This window comes from Hypanus sabinus, chromosome 12, assembly GCF_030144855.1.
Source record: "Hypanus sabinus isolate sHypSab1 chromosome 12, sHypSab1.hap1, whole genome shotgun sequence".
Classification (NCBI taxonomy): Eukaryota; Metazoa; Chordata; class Chondrichthyes; order Myliobatiformes; family Dasyatidae; genus Hypanus; species Hypanus sabinus.
Window position 1 is genome coordinate 70,226,365 of NC_082717.1, and position 23,450 is coordinate 70,249,814.

General features: G+C 40.0%; 1 protein-coding gene across 2 annotated transcripts in view; it reads left to right on the forward strand.

Moving 5' to 3' along the window:
• Positions 1-23,450, forward strand: part of kif16ba (kinesin family member 16Ba) — a 171,928-nt gene that overhangs the window by 12,468 nt on the left and 136,010 nt on the right. For both annotated transcript variants that reach the window (XM_059986193.1, XM_059986194.1), the window contains exons 2-3: positions 21,910-21,979; positions 23,002-23,115. In XM_059986193.1, the coding sequence (XP_059842176.1) occupies positions 21,910-21,979; positions 23,002-23,115 (184 nt within the window). The remainder of the gene's footprint in view (positions 1-21,909; positions 21,980-23,001; positions 23,116-23,450) is intronic.

Genomic DNA, 23,450 nt, shown 5'->3' on the forward strand with positions numbered 1-23,450 from the left:
GCACAGACCTGGTGGGCAGAAGGGCATGTTTTATGCCATTGTTAAAATCAGAAATAGTATTTATCGGCATACTTTATTATCAGAATCAGGTTTATTATTTGTAAGCATAAATTCCATTCAGAATAAGGTTTCTTATTTTTGGGCATACTATGTTGGTGCTGGGAGCACGGCAACACTTGTGGGCTGCCCCCAGTTGATGTCAGATGTTGACGCAAATGACACATGTTTCGATATTTTTTTGGTGGATCAAAATCTAACTGCATGATGGAACAAGCTCAATATTTTTAATAAACACAAGGGATTCTGCTGATATTGGAAACTCAGAGCAACACACAAATGCTGCAGGAGCTTGGCAAGTCAGACAGCATCTATGAAAATGAATAACCAATCAATGTTTTGGGCTGAGACTGTCAGGTCTGGAAAAGAAAAGGGAACGTGACACAATAAGAAGGTGGGGGGGGGGGAAGGGAAGGGGAAGGAGGACAATATAGATGGTGATTGGTGAAGCCAGGTAAGTGGAGTGGGAGGAATGAAGTAAGAAGCTGGGAGGTGATGGGTGGAAAAAATAAAGTGCTGGAGAAGAAGACTAAGAGAGGAGAGTGAACTGTGCGAGAAGGAGGAGACGCATCGGGGGAAGGAATAGGCAATTGAGAAAAGGTGGGAGGATTGAAGAGGAGGGAAAGAGAAGGGATAACAAAATTACTGGAACTTGGAAACATCGATGTTCGTAGGTTGGCGGCTGCCTAGACAGTGTATATTGTGTTGCTTCTCCATCATGAGAGAGACCTGATTATGGCAAAAGAGGAAGCTGTAGACCAATACTTTGGAGTGGGGATTGGAATTGAAATGTTTGGCCACTGGGAAATCCTGTTTTTGCGGATGGGATGAAGATGGTCGATGAAACTGTCCTCCAATCTTCATCAGGTCTTACCTATGAAGAGGAAGCTGCGTCAGGAACACTGGATCCAGTGAACAACCCAAACCCATTCGGAGGTGAAGTGTTGCCTCACCAGGAAGTAGCATCTGGGGCCTTGAATGGAGGTTAAGGAGGGAGATAATGGGCAGGTGTAGCACTTATGCTCCTTGCAGGGATAAGTACCAGGAGCCAGATTACTTGGGCGGGGGAGGTGGATGAATAGACAAGGGAATCATTAAAGCAGTGATTCCTGTGGAAAATGGAGAATGGGGAGGTGGGTGGAGGTAAAAAATGTTTGGTGCTAGGGTCATGTTGATGGTAGAAGTTGCAGAAAATGATGCATTGCATGTGGAGTTTCATGGGGTTGTAGGTGAAGACAAGAGGAGCTCTATCCCTGTTTAAGCGGTGGGAAGATGAAGTGAACACAGGTGTCTGGGGAATGGAGGAGATGTGGGTGAGGGCACCATCAATGGTGGAGAAATGGAAGCCCCGTTCTTGGAAGAAGGAAAAAGCCTCGTCCTGGAATGATGTGTAGGAAACAAAGGAAATGTGAAAAGGGAATGGCGTTTTTATAGCAGATAGGGTGGGAAGAGGTTTCATCAAGACAACAGTGAGAATCAGTAGGTTTATAAAAGTTACTGGTAGACAGTTTGTCTCAGGGATGGAGATAGTGAGATAAAGAAAGGGGAGAGAGGTGTCAGAGAAGGACCAAGTGAACTTAAGAGCAGTGTGGAAGTTAAAGGCAAAGTTGATGAACTTTACACTGTAACAGAACAAATATTATGCTGATTAGAATATATGTAGTTATATTTTGATGTATTTCTGCTTTTGATATCATCTGGACTCAATATAACTGTACAGAGCAAGTAGCACAACTAGGGTCTTCCTTTGTTGCAGTGGATGACCATGAGTTCTTCTGTGTCTCATCATGCCTTTTGCTCTCCATGAAGTGTTGCAGAGCAGCCTTCCTGGCCTTTGGATCTCAACAGCCCAGTCTGCCAGCACTGACTACACATGCTAGGACAGACGTGTCCCTGTCTCACCAGGGTATGAGGCTGCCGACTACGCTCACCTGATTTAACCCGCATGTAGAAGCGAAGTACCTGGATGCGACCGGATACCTGGATGTCACATGCAAACAGCTACCTGGAGTTGAGCAAACACGAAGAAATCTGCAGATGCTGGAAATTCAAACAACACACACAAAATGCTGGTGGAACACAGCAGGCCAGGCAGCATTTATGAGGAGAAGCGCTGTTGACGTTTCGGGCCGAGACCCTTCATCAGGTCTAACTGAAAGGAAAGGTAGTAAGAGATTTGAAAGTAGTGGGGGGGGGGGGGGAAGGGGAAATGCGAAATGATAGGAGAAGACTGGAGGCCCCCCCCCCCCCCCACTACTTTCAAATCTCTTACTATCTTTCCTTTCAGTTAGTCCTGACAAAGGGTCAATAAACAATAGGTGCAGAAGTAGACCATTCGGCCCTTCAATCCTGCACTGCCATTCTGAGATCATGGCTGATCATCTACTATCAATACCCGGTTCCTGCCTTGTCCCCATATCCCTTGATTCCCCTATCCATAAGATACCTATCTAGCTCCTTCTTGAAAGCATCCAGAGAATTGGCCTCTATTGCCTTCCGAGGCAGTGCATTCCAGACCCCCCACAACTCTGGGAGAAGGTTTTTCCTTAACTCTGTCCTAAATGACCTACCGCTTATTCTCAAACCATGCCCTCTGGTACTGGACTCTCCCAGCAACTGCAACATATTTCCTGCCTCTATTTTGCCCAATCCCTTAATAATCTTGTATGTTGCAATCAGATCCCCTCTCAATCTCCTTAATTCCAGCGTGCACAAGCCCAGTCTCTCTAACCTCTCTGCGTAAGACAGTCCGGACATCCCAGGAATTAATCTCATGAATCTACGCTGCACTTCCTCTATAGCCAGGATGTCCTTCCTTAACCTTGGAGACCAAAACTGTACACAATACTCCAGGTGTGGTCTCACCAGGGCCCTGTACAAATGCAAAAGAATTTCCTTGCTCTTGTACTCAATTCCCTTTTTATAAAGGCCAACTTTCCATTAGCTGCCTTCACTGCCTGCTGCACTTGCTCATTCACCTTCAGTGACTGATGAACAAGTACTCCTAGATCTCTTTGTATTTCTCCCTTACCTAACTCTACACCGTTCAGATAATAATCTGCCTTCCTGTTCTTACTCCCAAAGTGGATAACCTCACACTTATTCACATTAAATGACATCTGCCAAGTATCTGCCCACTCACTCAGCCTCTCCAAGTCACCCTGAATTCTCCTAACATCCTCATCACACGTCACACTGCCACCCAGCTTAGTATCATCAGCAAACTTGCTGATGTTATTCTCAATGCCTTCATCTAAATCGTTTATGTAAATCGTAAACAGCTGTGGTCCCAATACCAAGCCCTGTGGCACCCCACTAGTCACCACCTGCCATTCTGAGAAACACCCATTCACTGTTACCCTTTGCTTTCTATCTGCCAACCAGTTTTCTATCCATGTCAATATCTTCCCCCCAATGCCATGAGCTTTGATTTTACCCACCAATCTCCTATGTTGGACCTTATCAAATGCCTTCTGAAAATCGAGGTACACTACATCCCCTAGATCTCCCTTGTCTAACTTCCTGGTTACATCCTTGAAAAACTCCAATAGATTAGTCAAGCATGATTTGCCCTTGGTAAATCCATGCTGGCTCGGCCCAATCCTATCACTGCTATCTAGATATGCCACTATTTCATCTTTATTAATGGATTCCAGCATCTTCCCCATTATTGATGTTAGGCTGACAGGACGATAGTTCTCTTTTCTCCCTCACTCCTTTCTTAAAAAGTGGGATAACATTAGCCATTCTCCAATCTTCAGGAACTGATCCTGAATCTAAGGAACATTGGAAAATGATTACCAATGCATCCACATTTTCCAGGGCCATCTCCTTTAGTACCCTAGGATGCAGACCATCTGGACTTGGGGATTTGTCAGCTTTCAGTCCCATCAGTCAACTCATCACCGTTTCCTTCCTAATGTCAATCTGTTTCATTTCCTCTGTTACCCTATGTCCTTGGCCCATCCATACATCTGGGAGATTGCTTGTGTCTTCCCTAGTGAAGACAGATCTAAAGTACTTGTTAAATTCTTCTGCCATTTCTCTGTTTCCCTTAACAATTTCACCCAATTCATACTTCAAGGGCCCAACATTGTTCTTAACTATCTTCTTTCTCTTTACATACCAAAAAAAAAAGCTTTTGCTATCTTCCTTTATATTCCTGGCTAGCTTGTGTTTGTACCTCATTTTTCTCCCCATATTGTGTTTTTAGTTAAGTTCTGTTGTTCCTTAAAAATTTCCCAATCATCTGTCCTTCCACTCACCTTAGCTCTGTCATACTTTTTTTTACTGCTATGCAATCTCTGATTTCCTTTGTCAACCACTGTGGCCCCTTTCCCCCCCCTTTGCCCCTTCGGGTCTCGGCCCGAAACGTCGACAATGCTTCTTATAGATGCTGCCTGGCCTGCTGTGTTCCACCAGCATTTTGTGTGTGTTAACTGGAGTTGAGAGCTGAGTCAGGGGTTATTGGGGGGTAGGGGTGGGTGGAAATCAAAGGTGAGTGAGCTGTACCGGAATGGACATGACAAACCCCTTTACCAGAAAATGCTACCCCTCCCAGGATCCTTCATACACCCCATTGGTAAATTAATCTTTAGATTATCTAAGCAGACTTTAAAATTATTTCTAGAACAAGCAAGAGTAGGTCGATTGGCGACTCATGCCATTCCGTAAGATTGTGGCTCATCACTTCCACAGCGTCTCTTTCTTACATTTACTTCATATCATGTGATTGATATCTTAAAAAGATTATTCTGTCTTGAATATAGCCTAGAACAGAGCTTCCTTTGCCTTGAGTGCAACTATCAAAGGATTTGCAATTCTCAGGTTTGTCTCACTTCCAGTGAGCTTACGTGGCATCCACACCAGAATCCCCAGACCCAGAATCAGCTACTTACCCCAAGCAGTAAGGCTGATCAACTCCTCCTCCACTACTTTATTATTTCCTGTCAGTGAGTTTATGTAGCGCCTAGCTTCACTTTATGGACATCCAATCAATATATATCTATCTATCTTACAGATTTATATTTAATGTGCTTTATTATTATTATTGTGTTCTTTATCTTTTATGTTTTTGTGCTGCAACAGATCCAGAGTAATAATTATTTTGCTCTCCTTTATACTTGTGTACAGAAAACCACATTAAACAACTGTGTTCACGCTTAGTTTTACTTCATGGGCTGATTCGAAACTACAAAAATGGTTGCCGTGTCATGACTTCTGGTTCCTCCTTGAACTTACTTCCCTCTTCCAGATTCATGAGTTCATCTTTTTTTAAACCTTGTGTTAATTGTAATAAATATTGGCAATATGGATAAGATTATTAATTTTGTTTCTTGGAATACTAATGGTTTAAATCATCCGATCAAATGCAAAAAAAAATTCAAAGTATTCCACAGAATGAATATTATCTTTGTATAAGAGACTCATGTGAGGAAGGTGGATAGTCAACCCTTTTTTAGGTTTTGGAAAGGCCAACAGTATCACTCGAATTCCCAAGCCAAAGTAAGAGGCGAGAATTTTTATAGATTCTTCAACCTCCTTTATACACTATGAAACTATTTCAGACCCACAAAGTAGATTTTTGCTTATTCCTGGTAAACTTTTTAATCAAAAAGTTGTTCTAGTTAATGTTTATGCTCCAAACACGGATTGTCCTGAATTTTTAATGTGTCTATTTACATCCTTTCCTAATTTGAATCATTACATGCTGATAATGGGTGGGGAGTTTAACTGTTGTTTAAGCCCTTCGATGGATAGATCTAAGCCCACCCAAGCTCTTCCGAATAAATCGGCCTCTCTTATTAATTCCTTTATGATTGATTCTGGAATTTCCAAATTTTGGTGTTTTTTACACCCCAATGACAAAGAGTTTTCATACTTTTCTCATGTTTATCATAATTATTCAAGAATTGATTACTTTTTTATTGATCACCATTTACTTACAGATGTTATTGATTGTAAATATGACTCCATTATCATTTCTCACCATGCACCTTTGAAGCTATCTATTAAGACAATGGACTCATCTACTAATGGAGGTTCAACTCTATTTTATTGCAGGACTTAGACTTTGTTAATTTTATTAAACAACAAATTGATTTGTTTTATTTTACAGCAGAGATCTCTAGTGGAATTTTATGGGACACTTTTAAAGCATTTATTCCTGGACAGATTATTTCATACTCTGCTGGAGTTAGGAAACGAACTAATTCTAAAATATTAACATTGCTTGATGAAATCAAAGCAATTGATATGATTTATTCAGTGACCCCCAGCAAAGAACTTTATAAAGAAAGAGTTGAACTTCAAATGGAGCATAGTTTGTTATTATCCTCTGCGATTGAAAATCAGTTAATTAAATCTAGAACCCAGTTTTATGTACACAGAGATAAGTATGGCAAATTTTTGGCTAATCAATTGAAAACTGCTTCGGTTAAACGACGAATTACTAGGATTCGTAAATGAGATGGCACTCTGATGATCGACCATAAAGAGATAAATAAAGCCTTTCAAGAATTTTATAATTCTTTATATCAATCAGAATTTGTTGAGGATTCTTCTATAATAGATGAATTTTTAAGAAAATTGAATATCCCAAAATTAACAACAGAGGATAGTGTATTCCTAGATGCACCTATTACGGAAACTGAAATAAAAAAGGCTACTTTTTCAATGAATTCCGGTAAAGCTCCTGGTCCGGATGGTTATACTGTAGAATTTTAAAAAATCCTTTTCCTCTGTACTTTCTCCTTGGCTTTGTAAAACTTTTAAAGATGCATTAACTACAGGTAAATTGCCACAATCTCTATTTCTTTAATTCTTAAAAAAGATAAAGACCCCTCTGAATGTGTATCCTATTGGCCTATATCCTTGCTGAATACGGATTTTAAGATTTTTAGTAAAATTTTGGCCACTAGATTAGAAAATATATTACCTCAAATTATTTCTGAAGATCAGACTGGATTTATTAAAAACCGCTACTCATCTTTTAACATTAGAAAATTAATTAATATTATTTATACTCCTTCACCCAAAATACCAGAATGTGTCATTTCCTTAGATGCTGAAAAAGCATTTGATAGAGTTGAATGGCCATATTTATTTAATACATTGCAGCATTTTAATTTTAGTTCGAAATTTATATCATGGATTAAATTAATGTACTATAAACCTTTGGCTTCGGTCTTTACCAATAATCAAACATCTCCTTTTTTTCAGTTATTCTGTGCTGCAAGGCAAGGCTGTCCTTTAAGTCCTTTACTATTTGACATTTTTTGGAATCTTTAGCTATAGCCATTTGTGAATCACCTAATATTTTGGGTATTACTCATGGGGAAGGGTCGTATAAGTTATCATTATATGCTGATGATTTATTACTATACATATTCGACCCTGAGAGATCTATTCTTGCTATTTCGTCCTTGCTTACTCAGTTTAGTAACTTCCCTGGTTACAAATTGAATTTTAATAAGAGTGAATTATTTCCATTAAATATGCAAGTTCCAATTTATAAACATTTACCATTTAAAGTTGTCACAGACTATTTTACTTAGTTGGGTATTAAAATTACCAAAAAACAAAGATTTATTTAAAGTTAATTTCTTACTTTTAATTGCCCAAATTAAGCAACTTGTTACCAGGTGGTCTCCATTATCTTTGTCATTGGTTGGTCGAATTAATACTATTAAGATGATAGTATTGCCCAAATTTTTATATTTATTTCAAGCATTACCAATTTTTATTCCTAAATCTTTTTTTGATATTATTGACTCTAAAGTATCTTTCTATCTGTGGCAGAATAAAAATCCTAAACTAAGCAAAAAATATTTACAGAAGCCTAAGCAGGGTGGTGGTTTGGCTTTGCCAAACTTGAGATTTTACTATTGGGCAGTTAATATACGATATTTAATATTTTGGACACAAGAATCGACTATAGCAGCTTGCCCACGATGGGTAAATTTGGAATGTAAATCAGTACAAGACTTTTCATTGTTTTCAATTTTAGGATTTTCACTTCCTTTTTCTTTATCTAAATTGAATAAACAAATAACTAATCCTATAGTTAAACATACATTGCGAATATGGTTTCAATTTCGTAAATTTTTTGGCTTGAATAAGTTCATCTTATCAAGCCCTATAATATCTAACTTTTTTTTTGGCCCTCTTTTATGGATCAAGCTTTTGTTTTATGGAAAACAAAAGGTATAACATGTTTTCATGATCTATTTTTAGATAATAATTTTATGTCCTTTGAACAGCTATCCAATAAATATAATTTACCTAAAACTCATTTTTTTAGATATTTGCAAGTTAGAAATTTTTTGAATAATGAGTTAGTCTTTTCCGAATCTATGTCCATTGGACATTATGGAAATTTTTTTTAGCTCTGAATCCTTGTCAGAAGGGTTTAGTAGCTATCATTTATAACATAATCATGCAAATACAGCCAGAAGTATCAGAAAAAATTAAGAAGGAATGGGAAAAAGAACTTCACTGTCTTATACCCACTGAGCAGTGGGAGAAAATTTAACAATTAGTCAATTCTTCTTCTATTTGTGCTAAACATGCCCTAATACAATTTAAGGTTGTATATAGAGCTCATATGTCTAAGGATAAACTTGCTCAATTTTATTCTTATGTTAATCCAACCTGTGACAGATGTCATTCTGATGTTGCTTCAATTACCCACATGTTTTGGTCTTGCCCTTGTTTGCAAAATTACTGGAAAGATATTTTCAGTATTATTTCAACAGTTCTGAATATCAATTTTCAACTGCATCCTATTACTGCAATTTTTGGTTTACCAATGGTGGATAATAGTAGTTTATCCCACTCATCTCGACGGATGATTGCATTTGTTACATTAATGGCTAGAAGATCTATTTTATTGAATTGGAAAGAAATTAATCCTCCAGCTATATTTCAGTGGTTCTCTCAAACTATCTCTTGTTTGAGCTTAGAAAAAAATTAGAAGTGTTGTCTTTGATCCTTAAGTTAAATTTGAAGAAACTTGGAGACCATTTATTCAACATTTTCATATGAGTTAATTTGTCTTTTCCTAAACCTCACTCTTATTATCCTTAATTATTTGGGTGGAGGTTCGGAGTTATTGGCACTACTGTATATATTTGACATAATGCAATGGCCCATGTTGGTCCGTTTTTTCTCTTTTTTGTTTTTTTTAAACTTTTGTTCGCAATTACCATGTTTGGGAGGTTATATATTGTCATCTATTTGAATGTTTATTTAAACTATTAACAATGTATTCTCAAACTCGTTGTATTCATGTTTCATTTATGTTTGTTTAAAAATTAATAAAAGGATTTAAAAAGTAAACAACCGTGAATAGCTGTGATCCGGCTCTGTTCCCTATAGCACCCAATGAGTTACAGATCCCCTTTGTTTCCTAATGTTTTGTCTGTTTACCAATTCTTAATCCATACCAGTCGACTAGCTGTGCTTCCATGCACTTTAGCTTGTTTAAAACCCTTTGTGTGGCACAATGTCAAAGGGCTTTTCAAACCATACGTGTTAGTTGCCTTTTATTCGCCTTTATCACTCTGTTAACATCTCAGTATAATCTTTAACAGATCTGTCAAGCATAAATTATGAAAAATACACAGCAAATTATTTCATAATTGTTATTTTCTTATTTGCCAACTTGTTTTTAGAAGTGTCCTGTTACCACTTCCTAGATGCCACCTTTACCCCTGCTGCTTGTGTCAAACCAATTGGTCTATTGTTCCCTATTTACTCTTCTGCTTTCTTAAATTAAACCAACTGTATAAAGCTTTTCTATAACTCAGAAGTATAATACCAGTATTAGCTTGGAACATGTTTTTTTAGGATAGTACTGCTCCTAATTGTTTTAAATCAGAATTGTATGGAAATTTAGAGACTTAGTTGTTTGAATGTGAGAAATTTACATAAACCAGTGAAGGTACAAGTTCCTGTTTCTATAAGGGAACAGGAGCTAAATGCTTTGTTCTCAGTTCTTCAGTGTTATTAATTCTTCCATACACATAGTTCTATAGTTCTAAATTCCGATGACTGCTAGGGTTTTAATATTTTGAGTTTTAGTACCATATTGACTATAATGGCTGTTGCTATTTTTGATGAACAAATGCAGTCATTTATGCCAGCATCAGTAAATAATCAAGTAGAAATCTTAAATTAAATTGGTCTTATTATATAGCGTATTATTCCTTTTGTTCCTTGTATGTGTAGTATTTAACCTAGGCTCAAGTCAAAACATGTGTGTTGTGGAGTTTGTCCTGGTGTACTAAATTGTAAAGATGGGTGTGAATCTGAAATGTTATGATTTCAGCTATAGTTAATTTGATTGCCCATTTAAAAATTTACATTACATGTTCATAAACCAGTTCGTATTAGTATAAGTTGCATTCAAATCAACAGAAAATTGTACTGTCAATGGATATAACCACAACTATGAATAGTGTACAAGTTCTTACAGTTTGTACAAAATGTATTGAAGTTGAGATTGGCACAATGTCTTTTAGCAAATTTGGAATGAGATGTATGAATAGTACTTTATGTGCAAAAGTATGATGAACATCATGTAACTGATTACAATTGATCTGAATAGTTTTCATATTTTCTAATAGCATAGGAAGCTATTCATGCTGGTTATCAGATCAATACCATTAATTTAATCCTAAACCTATATCCTTGCAATCTATTCTCTCCTGGGCTGCATTTGATTCTCCCAACAGCCACCTGCACATCAGCAATTTACAATCACCAGTTAGCCTACCAAACTACATGTTTTTGAAATGTAGGAGAAAATTGGAGCGAGCACCTTAGAAAGTGTTTTGTGGTCCAGTGAGAATGTGCAAACTCCAAACTGACTGCATTAACAGTCAGAATCAAACCTAGATAGGAAAGCTAGCCGGGAAAAGCAACACTCTTGACATTACCACTGTGTTGCATATAGAGAGGATTACTCAAGAATTTGAGTCGGAAGGAAGTGTGGTGATACAAGTTTTGGTATGCATTGTAAAACCAAGAAGCAGACTTGGGTATTAGTGTGTTGTTTTGAAGGATATCCAGTTGTGTGGCCATTTATGCCTATAATAGTGGAGAGGCCGAGAACATATATTCTTTACAAATTAAATTTAAATCATCAATGGAACATTAAGGAAAGCTTAACCATTTTGAAAGAGACATTAAGCAGGATGTCTTGAGTGTTCTTTGGATAGTAGAAACTTCATAGCATTGTCTGACAAACGATCAGAGAAGTTCTCCCTTTTTCCTTAGCAATATTCACCCTTCAGTTAACATCATTAAAGCAAGTTATCTGGTTCTTTTTCAACTTTGCTGTGCACAAACTTCTTGCCATGTTTCCTTGATTATAACAATAATTGCACTTGAATAAGAAGTTAATTGTCTGAAAGGTAATTTGGGATTACATAAATTGTGAAAGCTACTTTAAAATGCAAATGTTATAAAAATTGCAAATGATATGCATGTTCAGGCAATTGTATTTTACTTGGATTATGCATTTTATTTAATTCTGAAGTGTTTTGAAGTAGTCATTTGTTTGCCGACAGCTTTAAAGCAGATCATTGCAAAACAAAGAGAGTAACAAGGGTTTTTTTTAACTGATGTTCCTCACCAGTTGTATGATGGTCTGATTGTTGATGCCAATGTCTTTGGAGATTGGTTTTGTCTGCTATCCTGCGTTTTAATTGCTTATGTTCCACTGATGTTCATTAAATGACTAATTTCGCTTTGTAATTGTGTTTAAATTGGGATTGAAAGCCTTTGTCGCACCCTAAAGTGCTGTAGCTGGGATATTAATATCAATATTAATGCAATTTAAAGGAATTTGCTAACAAATAGTACCCATCTGTCTTCCTCAATGAACATTTGCATTTAAATGCAGTAGGATCTCTTTATGCAATTAGGAGTTGATTTTGATAGTCCTCAGCTCTGTTTCATTCCTTGTATTATATAGTTCAGTATATTACAAATAATATGGTGCAAACAGATTTAGCAAAAGTTTTGGTTTGCCATATTTTAAAAACATATTTAACTTGGTCTTGCCTTCTCATTTTCACCTGAACTCCAGTCTCGGTAATGGAGTCTGAGCCATTGTGTAATCAGGACAGTTGAAATGCAGGAATTCAACTCTGACAATAGCAAAGTGATTCATTTTGTGAAATTAAACAAGGGCACATTTTGTACAGTTGATGAGAGGGCCTTGGGAAGTGATGCACCATCAATAACTCACTCTGAGACGTAAAGGCGAGATATTGGACCATACTACATCCTGGAGACTGAGACTCAGGCCTCAATCGCCTTTATACAGGGGTCTGTGGGAGGAGCCACAGGAGCAGTCAGCAGGGGGCGTGTCCAGACAGGTATATGCAGTTCACCACAGGAAGTTGTAAAACAAAGTCTTAAGAGTACAAATACATAGTTCCTTGACAGTGGTGATGCTGTAAGACAAAATGGTGAACAAGGCATGTGGTGTACTTGCTATCACTGGACAAGGCATTGAATACATAAGTTGACAACATGTTACAGGTGTATTGGATGTTGGTGAGACCACACCTGGAAAATAGTGTGCAATTTTGGTCACTGTGCTAAAGGAAAGACGTGATTAAGCTACTGAGGGCACAGAAACAACTCACAAGGATGCTGTTAGCTTTTAAGAGTTGCTGTTATAAATAGAAACTGGGTAGGTTGGGACTATTTACCCTGGAGCACAGGAGGTTGAGTGGTAAGGAATCCTTTTCATAATTTAGAAAATCATGAGGGATAGAGATAAAGTGGATGATTAGTTTTTGTCAGAGTAAAAGATTTTAAAAAATAGTGCGTAGGTTTAAAGTGAGAGGGGAAATACTTAAAGGGATGTGAGAAGTGAGTTTTGTCATGGGTATATGGATGAAACTGTTAGATCAAGTGGTAGAGATGGATATAATTACATTCAGAAGATATTTGAATAGGTTTGTGAAAAGGAGGGATCTGGGCCTAAGACAGAAATGGTATGAGCTCATAAAGGCAATTGTTTGGCATGGACTATTGGTGCAAAGGGACTGTTTCCTCCTGTATAACTCCAACTCTATGATTGTTAATCTTTCCATCAATACTTAGAATTTGTGAGAATACTATTGCAATTTGGATAGGTAGATAATAATGACACGTGGAATGCTCTTATGAGATGGTGGGATAATGGTCTCCCGATGACTCCATCTGCAGGAATTGTAGCCAACTTCAGCTCCTGACTGACAAGGTCAAGGAAATGGAACTGAATGCACTCAGGAACAACCAGGAGACTGAAAACTAAATAGATGAGACTTTTACTGTGATTGTCGCGCCCGGAGTGCAGGCTTCAGTTAATATGAGCGATCACCAGGAGAAGTGAGGGGAGTAACCAGTCAGTGCTGGATTCCATTGTGGCCATTCCACTCAGCAGCAAGTATTTGCTTTGGATTCTGCTGGGAGGGATTACCTATCAGGGCACAGCAATCACTGCCAGGCCAGTGGCATTATAGATGGATCTGAGGCTCAGCAGGGAAGGGTAAAGTCAGGCAGAGCAACAGTGATAGGAGAATAAATAGTTAGGGGGATGGAGAGTAGATTCTGTGGCTGTGAAGGAGAAGCCAGGATGGTGTGTCGCCTCCCAGATGCAAAGGTGCAGGATGTCTCAGAGGCTGAAGATGATTCTTAAGAGGAAGGTTGGGCAACCAGAGGCTGTGGTACACAATGACATGTGTAGAAAGGAGGAAGAAATCTTGCACAGTGAGTATAGGGAATTAAAGAAAATTCTGAACAACTGGACCTCCTAGTTAGTGTTGTGGTTTTTCGTGCCTCACAAATGACCAGGAGACGCAGAAGATTCTTCAAGAAGGGTTAAACTTTAATTTGCAAATCAAAGCTGAGACAGTCAGTGAGCTAGTCGCTGATTGTCCACCGATCCTCGGACACGGCATTTTTTATAGCAAAATCCTGGTCCAGTTTCACACGTACGTCCCATTGACTTAATCATGTTCCAGTCCACATCTCCCAGCTGTCTCTCACCAACACACCATCTTCTATGTTCTTAAGGTTTCATTCTCCTAAATTGGGTACATGCATAGCAAATAGCAAGTTCAAACTACATCAAGGCTGACTACATAGTTTTGGTTACACAGCAAGTAATACAAGTTTTATACTCCATAGTATTTTTATATTCCAATATTAGTAATCTGTGGATTAATCCCAGTACCACGAGCTAGTTAGAGAAGGATTGATTGATGGCACAAATGAATGAGAGGCTGAGGAAGTGGTGCCGGGGTCTGGGTTTCAGATTTTTGGATCATTGCTGTCTCTCTGGGGAAGCTATGACCTGTACAAAAAGGACAGCTGAACTCAAGGGGGACCAATATCCTTGCAGTATGTAGTGAGACTGTGAGGAAGGACAGACAGATGATAGGGCAAAATTATAGTGAGTGGGATGAATTGAAGTGCAACTTGGGGGCAAAATCGTAAATGGTGATGAATACAAGACTGAAGGTGTTATATTTGAATGCACGCACACAGTGTACAGAATAAGGTAGATAATCTTACAGCGCAGTCAGGGGTGGGCATCACTTAGTCATGGCTGAATGAAGATCATAGTTTGGAGCGAATCATCCAAAGATATTGTGCACTTTGTATCAAAAGTTCAGGCAGATAGTCAGAGGGAGTGGGTTGCCTCTTTTGGTTAAAAATGAAATCATATCCTTAGAAAAAGATGACAGAGGATTGGAAGATGTAGAATCCTTGTGGGTAGAGGTAAGAAACTGCAAGATTAAAAAGACCCTGATGGGAGTTAAATATAGGCCCCTGAACAGCAACCAGCATGTGGGATATAAATTTCAATGGGAAATAGAAAAGGCATGTGAGAAGGGCAATGTTATGATAGTCTTGGGGGATTTCAGTATGCAAGTAGATTGAGAAAATCAGGTTGGTGCTGGATCCCAAGAGAGGTCATTTGTAAAATGTCTATGAGATGGCTTTTTAGAGCAGCTTGTGGTTGAGCTCTCCAGGTGAAAGTAATTCTAGATTGGATCTTGTGTAATGAACCAGATTTGATTAAGGTAAAGGAACCCTGAGAGGCAGTGAACATGATATTATAGAATTCACTCTCCAGTTTGAGAGGAAGAAGATAAAGTCAGATGTATCTGTATTACAATAGAGTAAAGGAATTACAGAAACATGAGATGGGAGCTGGTCAAAATTAATTGAAAGTGGACACTAGCAGGGATGACAACTGCTGGAGTTTCTTGGAGCAATTTGGAAGCTGCAGGATAGATGCGTTCAAAAAAATTAGGGAGTTCTCTAAAGAGAGGATAAAGAATCCGAGGCTGAGAAGGGAAGTCGAAGACAGCATGAAAGCAAAAGAAAGGGCATATAATATAGCAAAAAAAAGTATGGAAGTTAGCGGTCTGGGAAGCTTTTAAAACCAACAGAAGGCAACTTTAAAAAAAAATCCATATGCAGAGAAAAGATGAAATGGGTTGCTAAGCTAGCCAATATTATCAACCAGGATATGAAGAGTTTTTTCAGATATAGAAAGAGTAACAGAGAGGCAAGAGTGGATACTGGACTGCTGAAAAATTGTTCTGGACAGTTAGTAATGGGGGACAATGAAATGGTAGATGAACTTAAGTATTTTGTGTCAGTCTTCGCTGTGGAAGACACTAGCAATATGCCAGAAATTTGAGAGTGTCTTGGTGCAGAAGTGAGTGTAGTTACTAAGGAGAAGGTGCTTGGAAAAGTGAAATATGTGAAGGTAGATAAGCCACTTGGGCCAGATGGACTACACCCTAGGGTTCTGAAACAAGTAGCAGAAGAGATTATGGAGGCATTAGGTGTGACCTTTCAAGAATCACTAGATTCTGCAATAGGTCTTGAGGACTGGAAAATTGCAAATCCACCCTTTAAGAAGGGAGGGAGGCAGAAGAAAGAAAACTAAAACCAAGTTAGCCTGACTTCAGTGGATCAGAAGATATTGGAGTCCATTATTAAATATGAGGCTCCAGGGCACTTGGAGGTGCATGATAAAATAGGCCAAAGTCAGTACGGTTTCCTCAGAGGGAATTCATGCCTGACAATTCTGTTTGAATTCTTTTTGGAAATAATAGGCAGAATAGACAAAAGAGGGTCACTGGATGTTGCTTACTTGAAATTTCAAAAGGCCTTTGATAACGTGTCACACGTGAAGCTGCTTCACAGGGTAAGAACCCATGGTATTATGGGAAAGGTGCTAGTTTGGGTAGAAGCTTGGTTGACTAGTAGGAGACAGAGAGTTGGAATAAAGGAGGCCTATTCTGGTTGGCTGCTGGTGAGTAGTGGTGTTCTGCCCAGGTTGGTATTGAGTCTACTTCATTTTATGTTATGCGTGAATGAGTTGGATGATGAAATTGATGGCTTTGTGGCTAAATTTGCAGATGATGCAAAAAAATGGGTCGAGGAGCGGGTGGTGTTGAGGAAGCAGGGAGTTTGCAGGCAGACATACTTTATTGATCCAGAGGGGAAATTGGGTTTCGCTACAGTCGCACCAACTAAGAATAGTGTAGAAATATAGGAATATAAAACCATAAATAATTAAATAATAATAAGTAAATTATTCCAAGTGAAGATGAGTCCAGGACCAGCCTATTGGCTCAGGGTGTCTGACACTCCGAGGGAGGAGTTGTAAAGTTTGATGGCTACAGGTAGGAATGACTTCCTATGACGCTCAGTGTTGCATCTCGGTGGAATGAGTCTATGGCTGAATGTACTCCTGTGCCTGACCAGGACATTATGGAGTGTATGGGAGACATTGTCCAAGATGGCATGCAACTTGGACAGCATCCTCTTTTCAGACACCACCGTCAGAGAGTCCAGTTCCACCCCCACAATATCACTGGCCTTACGAATGAGTTTGTTGATTCTGTTGGTGTCTGCTACCCTCAGCCTGCTGCCCCCGCACACAACAGCAAACATGATAGCACTGGCCACCACAGATTCGTAGAACATCCTCAGCATCGTCCAGCAAATGTTAAAGGACCTCAGTCTCCTCAGGAAGTAGAGACGGCTCTGACCTTTCTTGTAGACAGCTTCAGTGTTCTTTGACCAGTCCAGTTTATTGTCAGTTCGTATCCCCAGGTATTTGTAATCGTCCACCATGTCCACACTGACTCCTTGGATGGAAACGGGTCACCGGTGCCTTAGATTTCCTCAGGTCCACCACCAGCTCCTTAGCCTTTTTACATGAAGCTGCAGGTGATTCTGCTCGCACCATGTGACAAAGTTTCCCACCGTAGCCCTGTACTCAGCCTTATCTCCCTTGCTGATGCATCCAACTATGGCAGAGTCATCAGAAAACTTCTGAAGATGGCAAAACTCTGTGTTGTAGCTGAAATTCGAGGTGTAGATGGTGAAGAGAAAGGGAGACAGGATAGTCCCCTGTGGAGCCCCAGTGCTGCTGACCACTCTGTCTGACACACAGTGTTGCAAGCGCATGTACTGTGGTCTGCCGGTCAGGTAATCAATAATCCATGACACCAGGGAAGCATCCACCTGCGTCACTGTCAGCTTCTCACCCAGCACGATAGTGTTGAACGCACTGGAGAAGTCAAAAAACATGACCCTCACAGTGCTCGCTGGCTTGTCCAGGTGGGCATAGACACGGTTTAGCAGGTAGACGATGGCATCCTCAACTCCTAGTCGGGGCTGGTGGGCAAACTGGAGAGGGTCTAAGTGTGGCCTAACCATAAGCTGGAACTGCTCTAGAACAAGTCTCTCCAGGGTTTTCATGATGTGGGAGGTCAATGCCACCGGTCTGTAGTCATTGGAGCCACTGGGGCGTGACGTCTTCGGTACAGGGACGAGGCAGGATATCTTCCACAGCACAGGAACTCTCTGGAGACTCAGGCTCAGGTTGAAGACATGATGAAGTACTCCACATAGCTGGGGGGCACAGGCTTTGAGCACCCTGGGGCTGAAACCATACGGGCCTGCAGCCTTGCTTGGGTGGAGACGTTTCAGCTGTCTTCTCACCTGTTCAGCTGTGAAGCCCACTGTGGTGGTTTCAGGTGGGGGAGGGGTGTAGTCATGAGAGCAAGGTGGGGGGCTGTGAGGAGAGGTAGGAGGGGAGAGTGGAGTATGTGTTGGTTGGGGCCAACAACAGATTAATCATGTAGGGGATGGGTAGGGGTCACAGTGTCAAATCTGTTGAAGAACAGGTTAAGTTCATTGGCCCTGTCCACACTGCCTTCATCTCCTCTGTTGGTAGTTTGCCGGAACCCAGTGATGGTCCTCATCTCATTCCAGACATGTTGTTCTGCTGGAGGATCCACTCAAGCTTCCTCCTATACCTGTCTTTAGCCTCCCTGATCTTGGCTTTCAGGTCCCTCTGTATTGTCCTCAGCTCCTCCCTATTTCCATCCTTAAACGCCGCGTTCAGGATATCCTTAATGTCCTTTGTTACCCATGGCTTGTTATTTGAATAACAAAGGACAGTTCTTGCTGGAACACTGCAGTCCACACAGAAGTTGATGTAACCAGTGATGCACTCTGTGAGCCCATCAATGTCCTGTCTGTGTGGTTCACAGAGTGCCTGCCAGGCTGTCACCTCAAAACAACCCTGGAGTGCCTCATATGCATTTCCTCACTGTCCTGAGTTTGCAGGTTTACTCTTCACCAGAGGCACGTAGCAGGGTTTGAGATGCACTAGGTTGTGATCTGACCTTCCCAGTGGGGGGAGGGGAGAGGAGCTGTATGCATCCTTAATGTTAGCATACATCAAGTCCAGGGTCCTCTCCCCTCTGGTTGTACAGCTCACATACTGCATTAAGTTGGGCAGTGTTCTAGCCATGGTAACATGGTTGAAGTCACCCGAGATGGTAATGAGGGCACTCGGGTGCTGGGTTTGTAGTCTGGCTATGACGGTGTGAATGATGTTACACGCCGACGTTGGGTTGGCAGGGGGAGGGATATACATAACAACCACGATTGCATGTGAGATTTCCCTTGGCAAATAATATGGCTGGAGTCCAACAGCAAAATGTTCAATATCCGGGCTACAAACACGTTCCTTGATCGTAATATGACCAGGATTACATCATCTGTTGTTAACCAGAACAGCAAGCCCCCTCCTTTACGTTTACCGCTCTCAGTGCAATTCCGATTGGCCCGAACGGTCTGGAAGTCCTCAATGGAATCGTTTTGGTCGGGTATGTCCTTGTGCAGCCACGTTTCAGTAAAACACATAACACTGCTCTCCCGAAAAGTCCTCTGACTCCTGACTAGCGCTGTCAACTCGTCCATTTTATTACCCAGTGATTTCACATTGCCCATAATGAGAGAGGGGAGACACGGCTCATAACTCCTCTTCGCCATAAGTCTTTGTTGTCTCGACCCGGTCCTCTTCCCTTGCCTTTTTGATCCCCATCTGCATCCTCTGTGAGCTTTCCTCCAGACTTCAGCAGGGGTATCCGCCGTTCTGTTCGCTAAACCAGTTTAAGCGCGATCAGCTGGTCCCTGGAATAAATAATGTGACCATACTGCTGCTCCGCTAATGAGATATGTCCGAATGTAAATATTTCCAGTCCTTAAAAACCAGAATAAAACTCTCTCCACTAGCATGTTAGACAGGGTGCAGCTTCGACGTGTTACCGTGAGAGAAAAAAAAATACAACATAACGTAAATTGGAAAAGTAAGAAAATTAGTCGGAGCAGCTGTAACAGGCAGCATGCATGGCTGGTACATGCGCACAAGAAGGGTTTGGGATCCCATATCAAACTTCTTCAATCGTCTGAGGTGAAAGAGGCACTGTTGTGCTTTTCTTCACCACACAGCTGGTATGTACAGACCACATGAGATCCTCGGTGATGTGTATGCTGAGGAATTTAAAGCTGTTCAGCCTCTCAACCCCAGATCCATTGATGTCAATAGGGGTTAGCCTGTCTCCATTCCTCCTGTAGTCCACAACCAGCTCCTTTGTTTTTGTGACATTGAGTTAGAGGTTGTTTTCTTGACGCCAATGTGTAAGGTGTGATGACTTCTTCTCTGTAGATTGCCTCATTATTATTTGAGATTAGGCCAATCAGTGTAGTGATGTCAGCAAATTTAATTAGCAGATTGGAGCTGTGGGTGGCGACAGAGGCATGGGTATATGAAGAGTAAAAGTGGGGGCTTAAGACATAGCCCTGAGGGGCAGTGTTGAGGGTCAAAGGGCAGAGGTGAGGGAGCCCAGTCTTACCACCTGCCAGCAATCTGATAGGAAGTCCAGGATCCAGCTACACAAGGCAGGGTGAAGGCTGAGGTCTCTGATCTTCTAGTTGAGTCTGGAAGGAATTATGGTGTTGAATGTTAAACTGTAGTCCAAGAACAGCATTCTCATGAGCATCCCTCTTCCTCAGGTGTGTAAGGACGGTGTGAAGAGCTGTCGCTTTGTATCATCTGTTGATCAGTTGTGTTGGTAGATGAATTGTGGGGGGTCCAGTGCAATGTTAGCATTCATTTTGAGAGGATTAGACTATAAGAGCAAGTAAGTGATGCTGAGGCTTTATAAAGCACTGGTCAGACTGTCCTTGGAATATTTTGAGCCTTTATCTAAGAAAAGATGTGCTGACATTGGAGAGAGTCCAGAGGAAATTTACAAGAATGATTGTGGGGAATTAAATGGTTAACATATGAAGAGCATTTGATGTCTCTGGGTCTGTATTTGTTGGAGTTCAGAAGAATGAGGGGGATCTCGTTGAATATTGAAAAGTGGATGTGGATGTTTCCTATAGTGGAGGAGTTTAGGATCAGAAGGCACAGTTTTAAATATTTGGAATGGAGATGATGAGGAATTTCTTTAGCCAGAAGGTAGTGAATCTGTGGAATTCAATGCCACATGTGAGTGTATATTTAAAGCACAGGTTGATGGTTTCCTGGTTATTATGGACATCAGATGTTACAGGGAGAAGACATGAGAATGCAGTTGAGAGGGATAATACTTTTGCCATGATGGAATGGTGCAGCTGACTTGATGGGCCAAGTGGCCTAATTCTGCTCCTATGTCTTATGGCCTTACCGATTACTACTAGGAAAAAGGTTTCAATGTGTTACCTTTTAAAAACTAAATCGGGGGAGTAATGTGAAATGTGGGAAATGAGATGATTATTGTTCTCTCTTCCATCCACTAAAAATGGAACTTCCCCGTGGCCAAACATTTTAATTCTGATTCCTGTTCTGACATGTCAGTCCATGGCCTCCTCTTGTGCCACAGTGAGACCATCCTCAGGGTGGAGGTGCAATACCTTGTATTCCATCTCGGCAGCCTCCAACTTGATGGCGTGAATATCGATTTCTCCTTCCAGTAAAAAAAATCACCTCCCTTCCCTCTTCTTTAGTCTCCACTTTTGCCTCTTTACACTTCTTACCTGCCTGTTACCTCCTCCGTGTCCACTCCTCCCTCCCTTTCTCCTGTGATCCACTCTCATCTCCTATCAGATTATTTCCTCTCCACCCCTTTACCTTTCCCATCCACACGTCTTTACCTATTACCTTCAAATTATCCTCTCCCTTTCCTTACCCCCCCCCCCCCCCCCACGTTTTTATTTCGGCATCTTCCCCTTTACTTTTCAGTTCTGAAGAAAGGTCTCGGCCCAAAACATCGATTATTTATTCATTTCCAAGATGCTGCCTGATCTGCAGAGTTCCTCCATTTTGTGTGTGCTGCTTTGGATTTCCAGCATCTGTAGAACTTGTGTTTAGGAATAAAATGGTTGCCTGCTTGATGTAAAATTTGTTTAGAGCAGAACATTCTTTATGTTTTAATAGTTTCTTTTGTGTCATTTACTTACTAACTTCATTATTTTGTGCAGAGAAAAAGATTTGGATGCCAAATGTATCATACACATGGAAGGGAACAAGACAACAATCACAAACTTGAAGGTATAACAACCATCCTTGTTTTCATTGATCCTCAAATAATCTACTTATCTCCCTACATTCCGATTAAGGCAACATCCTAATGAAACTTGTGCACCCTCTCCAAAGCCTCTATACCTGACATCTTTGAGATTTATATTTTCTCCTTTCATACAGCAGAACAATAATATATCATTTGGATTCATCTTCTGTTACACTGCAAATTAACACAATGTTTGAGTGGACAAATAAAATGCTGTACATTCCCAGGTGAATCTGCTACCATGTTGGGAGGCTCTGTGCTAGTGTCATTAAGCCTTCAATGTTGTGGTGAACCAGACAGGTAACACCCTAATTTACCCCATTCATACAAGGACAGATTGAATGATATGGCTCTTAGTTAGAACTGTTGGCCTCCATTATATTCTCAAATTCTACAGCTTTGCAGGAAAGTAATAAGTAAATAAGCAAGAATTCCAATTTTAAATTTGAGTTATGATGCTGACACATGAAAGAAATGCCACGTACAACCGCAAGGTCAAAGATGTGTAGAACAAATGTCGAGAATGTTCCTATGGTAAATTATATAATTTATATCCCAGTTTTCTTATTAGTATTGAAGACCAGAGTAGCTTCAATCCAGTGCTAGCACTTTTTCCCAGAAAAGGATTTGATGTTCACTGTAAAATATTACACTGCTGATTGGTTTCAAAAAATATATTATTTTGTCGGTTATGTTGAACTAAGGTGAAAAATGTTTATATCCAAAATTAATGTACTTCCAATTGAGTATAAAAAATTTCGTTTCTCAAACTTGTAACATATTTCTGCTGAACTTTGTGTTCCAGGTAAATGTGGACTATTTTCTGAAATGTGTTTAAATATTGGATTCAATTACGGTAAATGTGAATTAAAATGTTTTTAACCCTACTTTGATCGCCACTAGAAGTATCAGTTTTTATTTTAAATTTTACATAGCCTCTAAATCTTGAAACAATTATAGTTTAAAAATTGTAATTAGATGCTCATTTCTTCTCCCTTTATAGATTCCAGAAGGAAGTTCAGGTGATTCTGGGCGAGAGAGGATAAAAACATTTACTTATGACCATTCTTATTGTTCCGTTGATTGCAGAAGTCCCAAGTTTGTTTCACAAGAAAAGGTATGTTTTTATGTGATGATCAAATGCACATTATTTCAGTGTTTCATCCCACCTCACTAATGTGAGTTCATTGCCTTTAAAACATTGTAGTATGTATCTGTAAGAACACAATTTAAAGATCCAGGGTGAATGCAGATGACAGTGCACGAACAAAGTAGTTGTAAAATATTGTAGCCGAGCAACTATATAGGAAAGAAGGTGGGATTAACATTCTGTGGTTCAATACAATCAATTACTGGGAATAGTTGAGTAATTCAGAGTTTAGTTTGCCTGGAAGGGATGTTGTTTATTTCTGAGATAAAGGGAAGAATTTTGCTCTGCAATACTGCTTGAAG